At 55.2% G+C, this 17,441-nt stretch overlaps 1 protein-coding gene across 1 annotated transcript; it reads left to right on the forward strand.

Moving 5' to 3' along the window:
• Positions 1-5,086: 5,086 nt before the first annotated feature.
• Positions 5,087-5,968, forward strand: LOC131586336 (olfactory receptor 14J1-like; the record flags this gene model as incomplete). Its single annotated transcript, XM_058853160.1, has 1 exon — positions 5,087-5,968. A coding segment is annotated over one exon (882 nt), but the record flags the coding sequence as incomplete, so codon positions are not given.
• Positions 5,969-17,441: the final 11,473 nt, after the last annotated feature.

Consider the following 17,441-nt stretch of genomic DNA (forward strand, 5'->3'; position numbering starts at 1 on the left):
TGGGGACGCTTTCTCACTCGTGTCTCTCATTTCAACTACAAGAAACTTCAGTGTTTCCATCTGACTTGGAGCTCTTGAGAAGTTTGTGGAGCACACTCTGAGGGACTGAGTGTGATGCAAAGAGCCCCAGAGGCCCGAGAGGGTGATGAAAGTGCTGGTGCTGTGTCTGTGCTGCTGAGCTGGGCCGGGCTTCTGGCCCAGAGGCAGCTCCTGGCAAGGGCAGCGCTGCAGAGAGACAGCTCTGGCCAGGAGCAGCTCCTGAGCACAGCCCAGCAGGGCTGGGGCCCTGCCAGGGCAGCTCAGGGACACGAGCAGGCCCAGACAGAGCTCCCAGGGGCTCAGCACTGGCAGGGGCTGTGGGATGTCCCAGAGGGGGCTGTGTCACAGCAGCACCTCTGTGGCTGTGTCCTGGAGCCCCAGAGCAGCTGGGATGTCAGAAAGGGGCTGTGCGACAGCTCCGAGTGGGTTGTGTGAGGTCACAGATGGGGCTGTGACATGACAGAGTTTGTTGTGTGAGGTCACTGAGCAGATACAGCATCATAAAGGGGATTCTGTGACATCAGAAAGCAGGGTGTGGCATCACAGTGTGGCTTTATGACATCACAGTGTGGGCTGGGTGATATCACTTTGTGGGTTGTGATGTCAGAGAGCACTGTGACATTAGAGGTTAGTTGTGCAGCATCACAGAGAGGGTTGTGACATCGCTGAGCAGACCGTGACACCACATGGTTGTGATATGAAATCCTAGAGTGGGCAATGACATCATAGAAGAGCCATGTGACATCTCAGGACAGGTTGTATGACATCACAGTGCTGACTGTGACATCATAGAGTGAACAATGACATCAAATATTGCTGTGTGACATCACAGGAGGCTATGTGACATCACGAGATAGTTTTGTGGCATATAGGAAGAGATGTGACATCACAGAAAGGTGGTGTGATATCCCGGGGCAGGTTGTGTGACAACACTGAGTGGGCTGTGACATCACAGGTGGCTGTGTGACATCTCGAGGTCACTGGGGAAGTCACTCTCCACCAAACCCCCCTCACAGTTTCCCCCCAGAGAAGTCCAACGCTGCTTGTGCAGCAGCCTGTCTGCACAGAAACACTTCCAGGGCTCTCTGCATTTCCCTTCCCTCACTCTTGCCTCACTCACACACCTCCCAACAACCCACTTGGGTGCTTTCAGCTGCAAGGAGTTCAAAGCTTCTCTGTCCTTCAGCAGCTGCTCTAATTCTGCCTTCAGCCAACTCTGGGGTTGTGTTTATTGTAGAACTCCTGTGTGTCTGAAACATTCCTTGTGTGGTTCTGCCTTGGGGAAGGGGAACCTCCTTGGTGGCACCTTGGGCTTGGCACACACTTGAGGAGGGTGTCTGTTTTCCATGGGGAAACTCAGCAGTTTTAGATTGCTGAAATCAAAGAAGGAAAACCCCTCTTTGCCTGAGTGCAGCCAGTTCTGTGATCAAAGCAGGTCCCAGGGGAGTGAGGAGAGACAGGATGGGGCTGGGGAATGTGGAGCAAGGTTGTCCCCACTGGGTCAGACCTCAAGGCACAGCTTCTCTGACCTGGCCAGACCTCCTTAGGAGAGACCCTGGATCAATATCCAATGAATGCTGCAATCATCTCTGCTCTAAAGAGAACAGGAATAAAAGACACCTTTAAAATAGGAACACATATTTCTTAGAAGTTCTTTGAACTATTTATACAGAACTATTGTAAGAAACTTTCCTAAGAACTGCACCAGACCAGAGGGAAATCAAGGCACAGACATGGATTGTTAGGATTTCTTTGATCTTAATGAGCCCCGTGGTGCATTTGGAGCTGAGCCCTTGAACCTCAGGGCCTGAGAGGAGATTGCAGAAACTTTTCCTGGAGTCAAAGTCAGAGGAAAAACCCAAAGTTTCTTGACGCATTAATGGTTCCCACTGAGGTCCATCCCCAACACAGGCTCCTCATGGACTCCTTGGAGGAGAGAACTGGAGGCCAGGATTGCACAAAAACCTCTCAGAGACTCAGTGTGGGATGGAAAATCCAAAGTAGCTGAAAAAACCCTGAGTATCTCAAAGTATTGATGAGCCCCACTGAGTGTCAATGCAAAGCTCCCAAGGGACTCGTTAAAGCAGATAATTGGGGCCATGATTGCACAAACTTCTCAGAGACTCAGTGTGGGAAGGAAAAAGGAAAGTACCTTAAGAACCTGAAGTACCTTGAAGCATTAATGAGCCCCACTGAGTGTTGTTACTGACAGAGCCTCTCAAGGGACTAATTACAGCAGATAATTGGAGGCCAGGATTGCACAAAGCTCTCAGAGACTCCAAGGCAAAAGCCAAAGTCCTTTGAAAAAGCTGCAGTCCCTGGGAGCATGAAGGAGCCCCCCAGGGCCATTCCTGAGCAAGGCTCCCCAGGGACTCCTTCCAGCAGATCCCTGAGGCCACTGGCATGTGGGCTAGGGGGGATGCTGAGGGCAGGCCAAGGGGGTGACAGTGGCCAGCCTTGCTGGGGCTGTGCCAGGAGGCCCCAGGGCCTCAGGACAAGGTGTCTCCTCACAGCCCTTGCTGGCACAGCATTGGCTGCTGTGGCCCAGGGCACCAAGACTTGGCTTCTCTTTGTCCCCAGCTGTCATCAGTGCCTCCAGTTCTCTGCTCTGCCTGGGGACTGGGGACACTTTCTCAGTCACGTCCCTCATTGGGACCCATTAAAAGGAAAAGAAACTTTGGAGTTGGATTCTGACTTGGAGTTCTTGAGAGGTTTCTTCCCCTCCCTCTCAGGGACTGATGTTCAGGGCCTCAGCACAAAGCCCCAAGAGGCTCATTAAAGTCCTGCTGCTGTGTCTGTGCTGCTGAGCTGGGCCGGGCTCCTGGCACAGAGGCAGCTCCTGGAAACCAAGAAGAGCTTCAAAAGCACATTTCTCTTGCTGAGCAGCTCTTCTGCCAGCCCAGCAGGGCTGGGGCACTGCCTGCAGCCACCCTGGGCACAGCCCAGAGGCACAGAGAGCTTCAATCAGTCAGGGCTGGGAAGGTGCTGAGAAGTGGCTGGGGCAGAATCACTGCCAGCCCTTGACACAGGAAGCCTCTGGCTGCAGGACAATGCAGCTGCAGCTCCTGGAGGCATCTCCTCAAGCTGGAACATCCCAGTGCCTACAGACTCTGTGAGTACAGCTCTGAGTATTTCTGGTGGAGGGGAGGTGAATGCTCATGAAGCTCTGACATGCTGAGGGTTTCTGATCAGTCACGGAATATTTCCAAGACAAGGATTTTGATAAAAATGAGGACATTTCTTAAGACTTTGTATTCAGTTTCCTGCTATTGGAGATTGGTAGGGAGAAGGGATTAATATTAAAGGTATTGTGAATTTTATCAATGCCTGAGGTATCTGAACTGTTATTTTCAGTGATCAGTAGGTTTACAGGAGATTCCTAATGTGTTTTCAGCCACTCTGCCAATGGACTGCACCAAGTAAATTATACAGGGAGCACAGCAAGTCGGGCTGCATAAAAGGAAAGTTTGTGCTTTTTTAATCTAGTGCTTTCGGTTTCCTGGATGGGAAATTGCACATAGATATTCATCTCTCATTTCATTTCTCTATTCAACCTCTGATGACAGGTTGTGATAAATTAAAAAAAGTAAATTCTCAGATCTTAACCAGGCAGTGACAGAAATCAGCACAGGGCCCCTTCCAGGCAGCATCGGTGTCTCTTTTCCAGCCTCCTCAAGGTTGCTCTGACATTCCCATCAGAGCCTGCAGAGCCAGAGCTGCCCCTGGGCAGTGCCCTGAGCTGGGAGGGCTCTGCAGGGCAGAGCTGAGCCCCCAGGGCTGGGCTGGGGCAGTGCTGGCAGGGACCAGCCCTGGGCACAGGGCAGCAGCTGCTGGCAGGGACAGCTCCAGGCAGCAGAGCCCTGGGCAGGCAGTGGGGGGAAAGTGCCATAAAGCTGTGCTGGGATGTTTAAAGTCTTTTCCCAACCTAACTATTCCATGATTACTTTTATACAGATCCCCATGCCAAGACACAGCAAATGTCTCAATGCAAATGCCTGAGGGTGATTGTCCTGCACTGGTGCTGCCTGGCAGGGGCTGGGCAGGGCTGGGCAAGGAAAGGCTTTTCCTCAGGGTCTGGCTCTTTCTCCTTGCCTTGCCCAGGTGCTCCTGGCATTGCTGACAGCTCTCTGGGAATGGCAGCCCCAGGTGCAGGGTCAGGCCCAGCCCTTGGGCTCCTCCTGTGCAGGCTGGGCACAACAATGGGATGTCCCAGCTCCCTCTGCCCTGGGGAGCTCTGGGCAGGGCAGGCTGGGAGGCTGGGAATGACCCAACTCTCCTCCAGCAGTGCCATGGACAGGACCCTTGGTGTGTCCTTGGGATGCCACCCAAGCTGTGAGCTGTCTCCAGGGGACACTGGGGACAGGAGTGTCCTTGGCCAGGAGTGGGGCTGAGACTCTGAGAAATGCTGAACCAGTTTGCTCTGCTGTGGGTTCCTCTGCTCTCAGCTGTGTCAGGCTGATTTCCAGGGAAACACAGTGCCTGCCCTCGATCTCAGGGCAGCTGGGGACAGATGGAGCAACAGAGCAGCTCCCCTCACCCTCCACTGAGTTACAGACAATGCTCCTGCACTGCACAGTTCTCTCTGATCTCTCTGGGCACAGCAGGAAACCCTCTCAAACTGTCTTTGGCCATCACCATTCCTGAGCCCTGGGACAGGAGATGCTGCTAGGCTCCTCTGCCTCAGGAGCAGTTTGGGATGATGCAGTCCAACCCCAGGACTGGCCCCTAACCCCATTCCCATGACTCCACTGCTGCAGAGCGGAGCTGACTCCTCAATGTCCATGGGCAGAGCCCCTTCTCATCACGGCAACGGGACCAGATCCCAGCAGAGCTCCAGGCACAGGGCTGAAGGAAGGGCTCTGAGAAAAGGAAAATTGGGTGGCACAGAGCAGCAGGAGGAGGGCTGGGAGAAGGGACTTGGTCATTGCTCAGTAAAGTCTCCCCTGACTTGTCACTGTCTCCTCCTTCAACAGAACTCCATGGCCAGAGTGAAGAAATGTCCAACAGCAGCTCCATCAGCCACTTCCTCCTGCTGGCATTGGCAGACACGCAGCAGCTGCAGCTCCTGCACTTCTGCCTCTTCCTGGGCATCTCTCTGGCTGCCCTCCTGGGCAACGGCCTCATCATCAGCGCCGTAGCCTGCAGCCACCACCTGCACAGCCCCATGTTCTTCTTCCTGCTCAACCTGGCCCTCACTGACCTGGGCTCCATCTGCACCACTGTGCCCAAAGCCATGCACAATTCCCTCTGGGGCACCAGAGACATCTCCTACACAGGATGTGCTGCACAAATATTTTTTTTTGTTTTCTGTGCTGCAACAGAGTATTTCCTCCTGACCATCATGTGCTACGACCGCTACGTGTCCATCTGCAAACCCCTGCACTATGAGACCCTCCTGGGCAGCAGAGCTTGTGCCCACATGGCAGCAGCTGCCTGGGCCAGTGGCTTTCTCTATTCACTGCTGCACACAGCCAATACATTTTCCCTGCCCCTGTGCCAGGGCAATGCCCTGGGCCATTTCTTCTGTGAAATCCCACAGATCCTCAAGCTCTCCTGCTCAAATTCCTACACTAGAGAATTTGGGCTCATTGCAGTCAGTGCCTGTTTGCTACTTGGCTGTTTTGTGTTCATTGTTTTCTCCTATGTGCAGATCTTCAGGGCTGTGCTGAGGATCCCCTCTGAGCAGGGACGGCACAAAGCCTTTTCCACCTGCCTCCCTCACATGGCTGTGGTCTCTCTGTTCATCAGCACTATCATGTGTGCCCACCTGAAACCTCTCTCTATCTCCTCCCCATCCCTGGATCTGGCGGTGTCAGTTCTGTACTCAGTGGTGCCTCCAGCCCTGAACCCCTTCATCTACAGCCTGAGGAACCAGGAGCTCAAGGCTGCAGTGTGGACACTGATGACTGGATCATTTCAGAAACATTAAACTCCTGGCACATTTCTGCAAACTACTTGTAATAAAAGTAATCTTTGCTACTTATTTTTAGTTTCATTTTGGAGGTTCTTTTTCTTTGTTTTACTTTTCAATATTGTCTAGAAAGAAATGTCATTGTTGGTGCCATTTCTCATTTTGTTTCTCTTCACCCTCCCTGTGGCCACAGACTGTGTCAATATGGAGCTGAGGTCTTGGTGGCTTTAAAGGAACTAAAGGATCTCCCAGCAAAGTTTTCTCCAGAGATCCCCCTTTTGTTCCCTTCTCTGGAGCTGCAGCAGCAGTGTCTGTGTGCAGAGCTGGAGCAGATCAGTGCTGGCACAGCAGCTGTGCCCAGGAGCAGCAGCACTTGGTGTTGCCAGTGCTGCTCCCGTGCCACTGCCCCGCTGCCCTCCTGGCCCTGGTGTTGCTGCAGGGCCTGAGTGCTCTCGGGGCCGGGCACAGCCCTGGGGGTGGCAGTGCCGGGGCTGCAGCAGGGACAGGCCATGGGCACTGCTGGGGCAGCGCTGACACCTCAGGGCAGGGCCTGGGGGCTCCAGGCTCCTTGCCCAGGCTCTCTCAAGAACACGCCCAGGCCAAAGCTCAGCACAGAAAACCCCCGTGAGCAGCCCCAAGGTGGCTGTGGGCAGGCTGGGGGCAAACAGCATGGCTGGGGCTCTGCAAGGTCCCTGGGGGAGATGGGAAGGAGCAGCAGAGCAGGGGCTGATTCATCCCCACTGTGCTGGACACCCCAGGGCAGTGTCCCAGAGCGTCCTCATGGAGCTGCCAACAACATCCCCCCTGTGCAGCCCTGGCCTCTCCCCCAGCTCAGAGAGGTGCCGCATCCTTGCAGGCACAGACACGGCAGCACTGGCTCAGGAGCCCCTGTTTGCACTGCCCAGAGCAGGCGTCAGCACCCCCATGGTGCTGCTGTGGGGAGATGAACCTGAGGGAACACAAATGCCATCAGCCCCTGGGGCCAGGAAGGGCTGGGGAATGGGAGGGAAACCACTCAGGGTTGTCGTGGCCTCTGAAGTCACACAGAAAGTTTGTTCTCATGAGCTGTGAGTTTCCTGTAAAACTGCAGATGTTGCTCAGAGCCAGGAAATCCCAACTCTCTGAATCACACCTGGGATAAGGATTAGTGGAACTGCCAGAATGACAAGGACTGAAATGCTGGTGGAAAAAGCTGCACTTTAATTAACCCCATTTTCTGATGGAAAATAATCCAGGAATTTCATTCCTGGAATTGGAAAAGCAAGGAAATGTTTTTTTAGGAGGTGTCATAGGCACTCCCAGACTGGAGGACTCCCTAACGCATCCTTTCCGGATTGAGGAATGGAAGTTCCTGGGATGAGCCAGGATTAACAAACACCTCCCTCAAGTGTGTGTTCCAGGATTTTTCTAGGTTTTCCCAGCCCAGGTGAGCCATGTGCAGCATTCCAAAGGGATGGAGCTGTTAAGTGGGAAATCTATGATTTTCCCAGATTTCTTCCCATTTTTTCCCAGCCCAGGTGAGCCATGTGCAGCATTCCAAAGGGATTGAGCTGTTAAGTGGGAAATCTATGATTTTCCCAGATTTTTTTCCCATTTTTTCCCAGCCCAGGTGAGCCATGTGCAGCATTCCAAAGGGATTGGTTAAAACCAGGAAGGATTTTGTTCCCCATGGGAACAAAACTGGTTCCAAAACCCACCCACAAAGGCCAAATCCCAATTTTAGCAGCTTTTTCCACCTCCACTGGGTGAACAGACTGCTGGGCACGATGTCACCCACCGTCTGGTCCTTGAGGAAATCTCCTCGCTCCCTGGATGGTCCTAGGAGGGTCCCGGTGTCCCCTTGGATAGCCCTTGCTAAAACGCGAGGGGGTTTCCTCAGGGAAGTGACAGACCCGAGAGTGACTTGCTTTCTGCAGCTGGTGCTGCAGGAGACGCTTCTCCCGGGAACCAGGGAACCAGGGAACCGCTGGCAGAGCTCCCTGTTGGGGCACCACTTGTCGCAGTGAGCGGAGGTGGTCAGGGTGCCGTGACCTTCCCAGGGAAGCGTCTCCTGTGGCACTTCCCCTGGGCACACAGGCACGCTTGCCTTGCCCCCGTGATTCAGCTGCGAGCCCTTCAAAGGGCTTTTGGAATGGCCGCTGTTCCTCGGGTGCTGCCGAAGAAAAGAGACGGGAGGCACCGTGTGGGGTTCCAAGGAGGTCTTTATTCTTCTCTCCCGAAGGGTCCCAGAGACAACAACTGGCCTGGGCTCAGTGAGAGCAGGGATTATATAGGAAAAGCAGGGGGTGGGGTGGAGCAACAGGGACAATGGTCAGAGGATTCAGGGGTGGAACAAGGGGAAAGGGCCAACAGGGTAAAAATAATATGCATACAGGGGGAAAACATGTTGGGAACCACTTAACATGTGGCTGTAAAAATAAAAGCTCCCCATTGAGGCCTTTAGCCTCTGGGGGAGAGTGGTAAGTGAAAGCCTCCTATGGGCTCTTCCTCCAGGGGAGAGTGGCTACAGTATTGGCTGCTTCCTCAGCCCCCACAGTTCCCAGTATCTAGTTAACATCTCATAGTTCTTTGCATCATTTGGGTCCAACAAAGGGTTTACAATAGGAAACAACTGGTCCACTGTACCTTGTAAGGCTCCACTAGCAATTTCTCCCTGCACATGTGCTCTGACCATCTTCATCACCAACTCTTTATCTGTTTTCCTTAGCACTGTCATAATGAAATCATCTCAGTCTGGGTCTCAGTTCTTGACTATTAACTCCAATCTTTTTGCCACTTTGCTAGGGTTTTCTCTATAATTATGAACTTCTTCCTGCCAGTTATTCAGGTCACCAGTAGAAAAGGGGATCTTCACCCACACAGCTTCTCCTGTGGGACCCACTTCTTGCCTTAAGGGGGTGACTAAAGGCAAAGCTTTCTTGGTTTTATTCCTTGTACATGTTGTCACTGGCATCCCCAAACTTGTCCCCTCACCAGGATTATTCATCTCATTCTCACTTTCATTTAATTGAGGGAGAGGAGTGGTTGCTTGAGGGGGAAGGTAGAGCTGGCCTGGAATAACTCGGCTGTGAGTCTTGGACATCTATAACAGCGTCTTCCTCGCGCTTTTTTGCCAATTTCAAACATCTCTGCCCTAAACTACACGCTGAACAACATCTCTTTATTTTCCACTTGTTACCTCTTTCCAAAGGAAGGACCAAAGTCTCCTGGGGGTCCAAATCAAAGCCATATTCTTGGTGCCACTCAGGTTTATTCTTCAGGGTAAAAAAAAGTGTCTGCACATATCACTTGGTCTCATTTGTCTTCTTTTCTTAAAAATAACATCAACTGTAACAGTGGATGATCATTTAAAGTTCCATTAGGCAGTCCATTTTCACCACCTTCTAATTTTTACCAAGCCTACCGTTGGTTACAGTATTTAATCAGATCACTTTGCTTCAAAAAATGACCCTCTGGGATTCCTCCCAAGTCTTTCTAATGTGCTAAAATACATTCTAGTGGACTGTTCGTGCCTTGGCCCAGATGTTCCTTGTCTGTGTCACACCCTGTGTGGGTTTAGAATGGCCACCAGCCGGGATGTGTCCCAAGGAGGCCGTGCCAGCTTCTGTGCAAGGCCCCGTTCCCTTCCTGCTGCGGCTGCGTCGGCAGCCCTGGGGGCTCCTTCTGCTGCCCTGAGCCTGCAGAGCAGGGCAGCGTTTGCTGATGGTTTGAGCTGTTCCTAAAGATCCTGTCAGGCTGTCTTAGACACTTTGGGCAAGGGATTCCTTCCAACCTGGGCCACTCAGGGGGGGATGGGGGTGGAACCAGGGCGGGTGGCAGTGTGTGCAAGGGCCCTTTGTGACATATGGTCACCATGGGATGGAAATGGACAGGGTGTCAAAGGGCCCTTTGTGACATGTGGTGACATAGGAGCTGGCGGTGACAGGACCACACCACAGTGCTCGGTGCACGCGACGGGACAGGACGTGCCAGAGCGGTGCTGTGAGGAGCCCCCACACAGCGCACTCGTTTGTGTCTGACCCGGAGCTTTTCTGAGCCATCATTCCTGCAGGTGACCTCGAGGCCAGACCACAGGACTTGCTGACCCGTGGCCTTGCTGAGGTTTCTCTTCTGCAGGTGCCCTCGAGGGCAGACTATGGGACTTGGTGACCCGGAGCTTTTCCGAGGCATCGCCCATCCCTGCAGTCGCTGCCCTTGAGACCAGAGCACCATCCTTGACGAGGAGCCTCCTGTCCTTGTGGACGGAGCCCTCAAGACCCGAGTGCAGGACTTGCTGTCCTGCAGTCTTGCCAGGACTTCAGTCTTGCAGGCGCCTTCCAGGCACGACTGCAGGACTTGGTGACTTGGAGCTTTTCCGAGCCATCTCTCCTGCAAGTACCATAAATCCAGTCCCTGCCATGGAGCAGCGACCCCCAAGAGTGCCCAAGTTGGCCTGGGTGGAGGAGGAAGAAGAAGAAGGCCCTGGAGCTGCCCCAGCACAGGAGACTGAAGAGGTGCAGGAGTTCCAGCCACTGCAGGAGGGTGAGTGGCAGAACTGGGCATCAGGGCTCAGCCTGTGGCCAGCTTGGCCACATCCCATCCCATCATGTCTTGTCCCTTTCCGTCCCCTCCCACCCCTTCCCATCCCCTGGGGATGTGCCCACAGAAAGGATGGAAGAAAGCCTGGGGCTACCCCCCCAGCAGTGGCCACACTCCATCCCCTGGGGCATCCCAGGGCTGTCCCTGCCTGGGGAGTTCAGGGCTGGGCTGCGTTCTCCGGCCTCTCCCGCAGCCCCTCAGCTCTGGCTGCTCTTTGACAGATGCAGCCATGGACCAGACACAAGAGCAGGACCTTGCCGGTGGCCTCTTCCGCAGAACAGCGCAGGTACCTGCAGCCATCCCTACCTGGGCTGGGCCTGCTGGCACTGCTCAGCCCAGCACCATGCTTGGAGCTCTCCATGCAATATCCCTCTCTTCCCACCCTTCCTTCTTCTGCCTGACTTGCAAATTCATCAAGTGCATTTGGCAGGAAGAGACCAGTGCCATGGGCACTGGGTCCATGGAAAACGGTGATGTCTACACCACCGACACCAGTGCTGCCATGCTGGAATTGATTTTGGAGGAGGGTGTTTCCATTCCAGAGCAAGTAAGCAGCCTGTGGCCAGGCTTTGATCCTCCAGGGATCGCTTGGCCTCCCAAGCCATGCCTGCTCATCACTGTAAGCCTTTGAGGCCATTGCAGAGTGGTGACAAGGGAAGCACTTCTCTGGGGAAGCTGGGGACATTCCTGACTCCCTGTGGCAGCTTTCCAAGTCTCCCTGTGTCTTCTCCAGGTGCCTGCCATGGTGAGGTACATCCACCAGTGGCTCATGGCCAATGAGTCTGCTGAGCACAGGCTGGGCAGGACACTGCTGGATCTGACTGAGGCACAGCCCGCTGATGTGGTCATTGCTCTCCTCCGTGTGGCCTCATCGTGTGACAGGTACGGGGCCCACGTGCCCAGAGGGCTCAGGGCTCCCCAGCCCATCAGCCTGCACAGCCTGGCCCAGGTGTCTGACCAACAGAGAGTTCCAGGGCCCTCTGGCTGCTCCCTTTCCCAGCCCTGCTACATCGGCCCCTGAGCCTGCTGCCATGCCATGCCCCCTCAGGGCCCTGTCCCCACAGGGCTGGGCTGCCTGGGTGCTGCTGCTGGTGAGGGGCAGCGGGCAGAGGCAGAGCTGGCAGCCAGCTCCCCCCCCCACTGCTGCCCAGGCCACGGGGATGTGTCTGAGACCCCCGTGAGACAGAGCTGTCACCCCACAGAGCTGCTATGATGATGTGGAAGACGGTCATGTGCTCGAGCAGGACTGTGGAGCCAGTGGTGCAGATACTCCTGGATGTGCTGGGGAACTGGCCAGAGCACAGCACGTGCACCTCCGATGGGGACAACACGGGTGTCTTTGCCCTGGCTGTGAGTTTCTGCAACTGACCTTTGCTCACCCCATGGCCAGCCGTGTCTTCAGCAGCTCTGTTTCCTCCTTCCCCCACTGCAACTCCCTGCCTCAGGCACTGGGCTCAAACCTGGACTAGGGGCAGCTTCAGGGGCACCAGGCCCGATGCTCCCCCTGTGTCTCCCCCAGCCTCTCCCTGCCACGCTCAGGCCCTGCCACAGAGACACCTCGGCACTGAGCGCTGTCTCAGGGTGCTTTGTCCTCTGCAGGCAACTGTGGTGATGTGGAAGTTCCTTCAGGTGCCCTGTGTCCCACGTGTAGTGAATGTGTATTTCCCCCACCTCTTGGTGCATCTGCTCTTCCAAGTGTTCTTCAGCACACTGGATATGCCAGAGGAAGTTGATACCTTCTGGAAGAGATGCCAGGAGCAACACGGCCTTGCCACCAGCCCCAGCAGGTGCTCCATCCCAGTCCTCCTGTCCCTGCCATGTCCCCATGGCAGGAGCCCGTGCTCCCAGCGTGACGTGGGCCTTGCTGTGCACACAGGTTTGCAGTGCAGACCCTGAAGGCCCTGCTCTGCCTTCTCCGGTGTGAGCACGTGGTTCTGGAAGTGGAACGCAAGTGTGGCTGGGACACGCTGCTCTGTGCTGACACCCACCACTATGCCGTGGGTCTGCTGGCCAGGTGAGACCCCCTTCTCCCCACTGCCTCTGGCATTTGTGCCCTGTGTGTCCAGGTGACCCACACTATCCCAGTGGTTGTGGGCACCAAGGAACAACCAAGGAGACTTCAAAAGGCTGGGAGAGGAGGGTGCCCAGGAGCTGCCACCTCCCCAAGGGCCCACGTCCCCTTGCAGGCTGGTGGAGAAAGATCAGCCCTCTGTGAGTCATTCCTGGGACAGCTTTACTGCTGCTGGCTCAGAGTTTTGCTTCCTTTTTCCTCCATTCAGAGAAATGTGCTCTTCATCCGAACACTTGTGTTCCGGGGTAGCATTCTACCTGCTCAGCCTGCTCAGCAAAGAGATGCCATTCTGGGATTTTGCTGCCCTGGCATTCCTTGTAGAGGTGAGCCTGAAGACCAGCTGCTTTCCAGCTCTCTGCCCTCTCACAGCTGCAGCTGCCTGGGATTTCACTGCCCGTGCTCTGTGCTGCTGCCAGGGCCCAGCTCTGTGTGGTTCCAGCCTCCTGCCAGCCAGCTCCCCTGTCACTGCCCTGTGCCTTTCAGGTCCTGGAGTGCCTGGACTTGACTGAATGCAGTGACAGCATCCTGGACATCCTGTCAAACCATCTGCAGAGCGAGTGCAGGGAGAGGCAACGCTTGGCACTCAGAGGCCTCCTAGTGCTTGGCAAGAATCCCCTGATGGTGAGAAGGGGACAATGGCTGAAGCCATGCGGGCAGCGTAGGGACGGGGAACGCAGTCCCTGGGCTTAGCTGAGCTTCAGACACTGAGGCAGCTGCTCCCAGCTCTCCTGCCTCCCGGCTCAGCTGCCCGAGTGCTTTAGGACCAGCCTTTGGCCTCTGGGCCCTGCAGCAGCAGGGTGGGGTTTCACAGACTTCTCTTCCCCACAGGCCAAGAAAATGTGGAGCCTGACTGAAAACCTGCTGGAGCTCCTGCAGGAAAATGATCGTGATGTGGTCAGGATGACCATGGTTCTTCTCAAATATTTGTTCCTGTATAATAGTGCCCCGATAGCCATCCCCATAGCCCGGCAGCTGGCTGAGGTGCTCCTGCCACTGTTTGACAATGTAAGGTTCTGTGCCCTCAGCCACGGCCACTGGGTGCTGCCCAGACACTTTGTGCCCTGTGTATTCACAGGCCAGACCAAAGGGGGCCCGAAGCACCCAGTGCTGAAGTCTTTTTTCCTTCCTTTCATACAGGATGATAGCCAGGTGCAGCTGTGCTCCATGTCTGTATTTAAAAAGATGATAGATTTATTAAAGGAAGAGGGAAGAAAGGCCCTGAAGTCATACGTGTGCCAGAGCCTGCTCCCACTCTTCTTCCACTGCCATGAGCAGAACCAGCATGTGGCAGAGGTGAGGACACCTGAGCTGCCGGTGGCACCCTGGGAGAGGGCTCGGCTGCCTCCTGCCCTGGCACCTCCAGGCCTTGGCACTCGAATGTGGGTCCTGTGCCTGGGCTTGTGGGGCCATCTCCAGTCTCTGCTGCTCTCCAGGTGTCCCAGGAAACGCTGCATTCTTCAGCCAGATTCCTGAAGAGGAGAGATATTGAACAGATGCTGCAGCTGGATAAGAAACTCTGGAAGTTCAGCGAAGGCCTGGTAAGGACGGCCTGGACGGCCCAGCCTCAGCCTGGAGAAGCTCCCTGTCCCCGGTGCCCAGTGTGTGGGGCTGGCAGCTGCGCCCCTGCCCGGTGCTGCACCCGGGAGCAGCACGGCTTCTTCTCCAGGCTCCTGTGGCCCCGAGCCGGGTGCCGATGGAGCCCTGGCCCACTGGGGCTGCGGGCCGGGGCGGCACCGCGGCTCCCCGGGCAGCAGCCGGCCCTCTGCCCCCTCCAGAGCCCGGCGCCAGCGGCTGCTGCCCGGGCCTCAGGGCTGGGCGGGCACGGGAGGCCGGGGCTGGCCGCAGGCAGTGCCCGGCCGAGGGGCAGAGCCCGCACCAACCCTTCCCTCCTGCCGCTCTCTCCAGCTGGCACAGGACAGGAGCCGAGCGGCCGAGCAGCTGCGCCGGGCCCTGCCGTACCTGCAGAGCCCACAGGAGCCCCTGCGAGAGGCGGCCATCAGGTTCATCGGTGAGCCACGAACCCGGGCTCCCTCCCCGCCCCGCCGCAGCTCGGCCCCGGCCCCGGCTGCTGCCCCGGCAGCGGCACCCGGGCCCGGCGCCCTGGAGCCCCGGCTGCCCTCGGGGCTGCTGCCGGCCTCTGGCAGCCGTGCCCTTGGGCTGAGTCAGGATGCGGCAAGGGCCCGGGCTGAGCCCTGCCGGGGCGGGAGGGCGTGTGGCCACAGGGCTGGCAGCGCCGCTGGCAGGGAGCTGTGCCGCCGGGGCCCTGACAGGCTCTGTGTTCCCAGGGATGGCCGGGCAGCACCTGAGGGGGCAGAAGAAAGAGATGCTGCTCATTTGTGAGGGTGAGTGAGGGCAGCGGGCTGTCAGCGGGGCTGTTGGGGGGAGCTGCAAGCCCTGGCCTGGCTGTGGAGGGCTCTGCTCCCTGTGTGGATGAGGGGCGGTGTGGGCAGAGCACACCGAGATTTCAGGGGCACGTGGGGCATTCGTGGCCGCAGCTTCGGGCTGATCCCCTCGGTCCCTGCTCCCTGCTGGCCATGGCAAGAGCCGGCTGGGATGGCCCTGGCAGGGGGCTCTCCGTGGGCCCCCGCAGGTCTGGGATCTGACCGTGGCTCTGTTCGTCTCTCTTCCAGCCCTTGAAGACACAGCATGTGACAGCAGCCTGGAGGTTGGAAGCCTGGCACTTCAGACTTTGTGCCTTCTCAGGGCAGGAGACCACGCTCCTATCTCCACCTTCCAGAGGCTGCGAGATCAGCTCCGCAGGGCATGGAGGTCACGGCCTCGTCTGTCGGGCCTCAGCTGGCTGCGCTGCTGGAGCTCTGCAGAGAGCTGATCTGGAAGGCTGTGTCTGCTGGGGCCACCTGAGCAGCCAGCAGGGACGTTTTTTCCTTCAAAGATTGTTCTTTTCTTTTTTGTTTTTCTTTAGTATGTAAATAATATAGGATATGTTATAATAGTCAGACTCCCAAGACCTTTCTTTTGCTGCTCAGGGTGTGTGGGGCATAGGGGAAGAGAGGGAAAAAGGGGGCTTGTGCTCTGCAAGCTGCCCAGGCATGCAGTGGTGCAGGGAAAATGGCCAGAAGCCCCTTGGCCTTTGGTGGTTCTGCTGAAGCCACAAGCCCTGTCCCAGCCAGGAAGTGCCCTCTGTGTCCTGCTGCCTGTGTTGCTGCCTGGATTGCTGAGGGCTCTGTCATGATCCGCTAACACCGGTGGGAATCATGAGAGATTCGTTTGATCTCCCAGTGCAAAAGGACACAAAGGGATTTCAGTTTAAATCACAGCAATAGTGCACTTTTATTTTAGTGCCAACAACAGGAGTTCTAGCTGCTATGGTTTTTTGAAGGAAAATTGGTGTAGCTTTATGTGATTCTGGAAGGGCTCGAATTAAAGGGGTCATCATTTCACAGGTAATTGCATTGGTGATTCATAGCCAGTAGTTAATTTTCTGTCATGTATCATTTGCAAGCAGGCAGCTTTGTGCATGTCTTGCAGTAGTTGGTCAGGAGTACCAACTATAGCTACAGGGTCTCCCCTTTCCAATGGATTAAGCCCTGCTGCCCAATGAGCTGCGTGCTGAGTTAGGGACCACGGGTTACATCTGTCTCCTGCTGTTGAGAAGACCCCATGTCCCCAGTACCCACTGGCTTCTTGTTCTGTCAGTCAAATCTGATCTCCTCCGGTGAGAGATGCAGTATGTGTTCTGTCTCTGACTCGTGAGGGAGACGCCCGTGCTCCTTTTTCAGCTCAGCCAATTCAGCAGCAGTGTACGGGATTTCTTTAGTGGTTGTATGCGAATCAAGATCTTCATCATTGATTTGATTATATTCTGTTTTAATTAAAGGTTTCAAGCTAGGACAGCAGTGCTCCCCACAATTTTTCATCAGTTAGTTCTTTCTGAGGGTAAATTTGATTAATGAGAAGGGTTTCCCTCTCCACTGTTTCTTTGGTGAATAAGCATTCTTTAACCCATTCCTCTCTTTGGGCCACTGGCAACAGATGGATCTCATTCCTTTCTTCATCTGATTGTTTTTGCAAAATTTCAACTAGGTTTTGAAAGGAGTCCATTCTAGTTCTTTCCTCACCTTTTTGCTTAAAGCAAGTTTCTCTAGCTGCTGTAAGACAAGCTCCCAAAACTGAGCAGAGTATACATTTTTGCCGAGTAAAAGCCTTTGGAACCCATACTGGAGGTCTCCTCCTCATCCTTGTCTCCACCATGTGCCTACCAATATCCTTGTGCCGTGGAGCATTTGCTCTAAGCCACACCTTGGGTCACCCCGCTCCCGAGTGTCACAATCCCCTAACACAAGTGGAAGTTGTGAGAGGTTCGTTTGATCTCAGAGTGCAAAAAGGACACCAAGGGATTTCAGTTTAAATCACAACAGCACTAATGCACCTTTATTTTAGTGCCAGCAACAAGGGTTATGTGATAGATGAGAGGGGGAGAGAGAGAGGGAGAGGGAGGGAGAGATGGAGACAGGGCTAAAGAGGCAAAATGCAAAGAGAAAAAAAAGGGGGGGGTTATAGCTACCAATGGACAAGGCAGGGTCGCTGGTGTCTTCTTCCATGGGGAGGTCTCTCTTGAAGAAAGTAACTTGGAAAAGTCATTTTTATAGTCTGTTTCAAAGCAAGGGGCAGCTGGCCAAGAGGTGGGGAAATTCCTCGGCTGTTGTGATGAGACCCCTTGCTCTGGGAAGCAGGTGTAAGGTACAGAACAGGCCGCTCCTTACAAGTCCCTGCTCAGCAGCAGGAATGAAGGCAGTGTACCTTGACAGCACAACAAGCACACCTGCAAACCATCACCTGGCAAGCTTCCACCTCAACCAGGCCAGAGCCCCTGCACAAATT

The sequence above is a fragment of the Poecile atricapillus genome, chromosome 19 (assembly GCF_030490865.1).
Source record: "Poecile atricapillus isolate bPoeAtr1 chromosome 19, bPoeAtr1.hap1, whole genome shotgun sequence".
Classification (NCBI taxonomy): Eukaryota; Metazoa; Chordata; class Aves; order Passeriformes; family Paridae; genus Poecile; species Poecile atricapillus.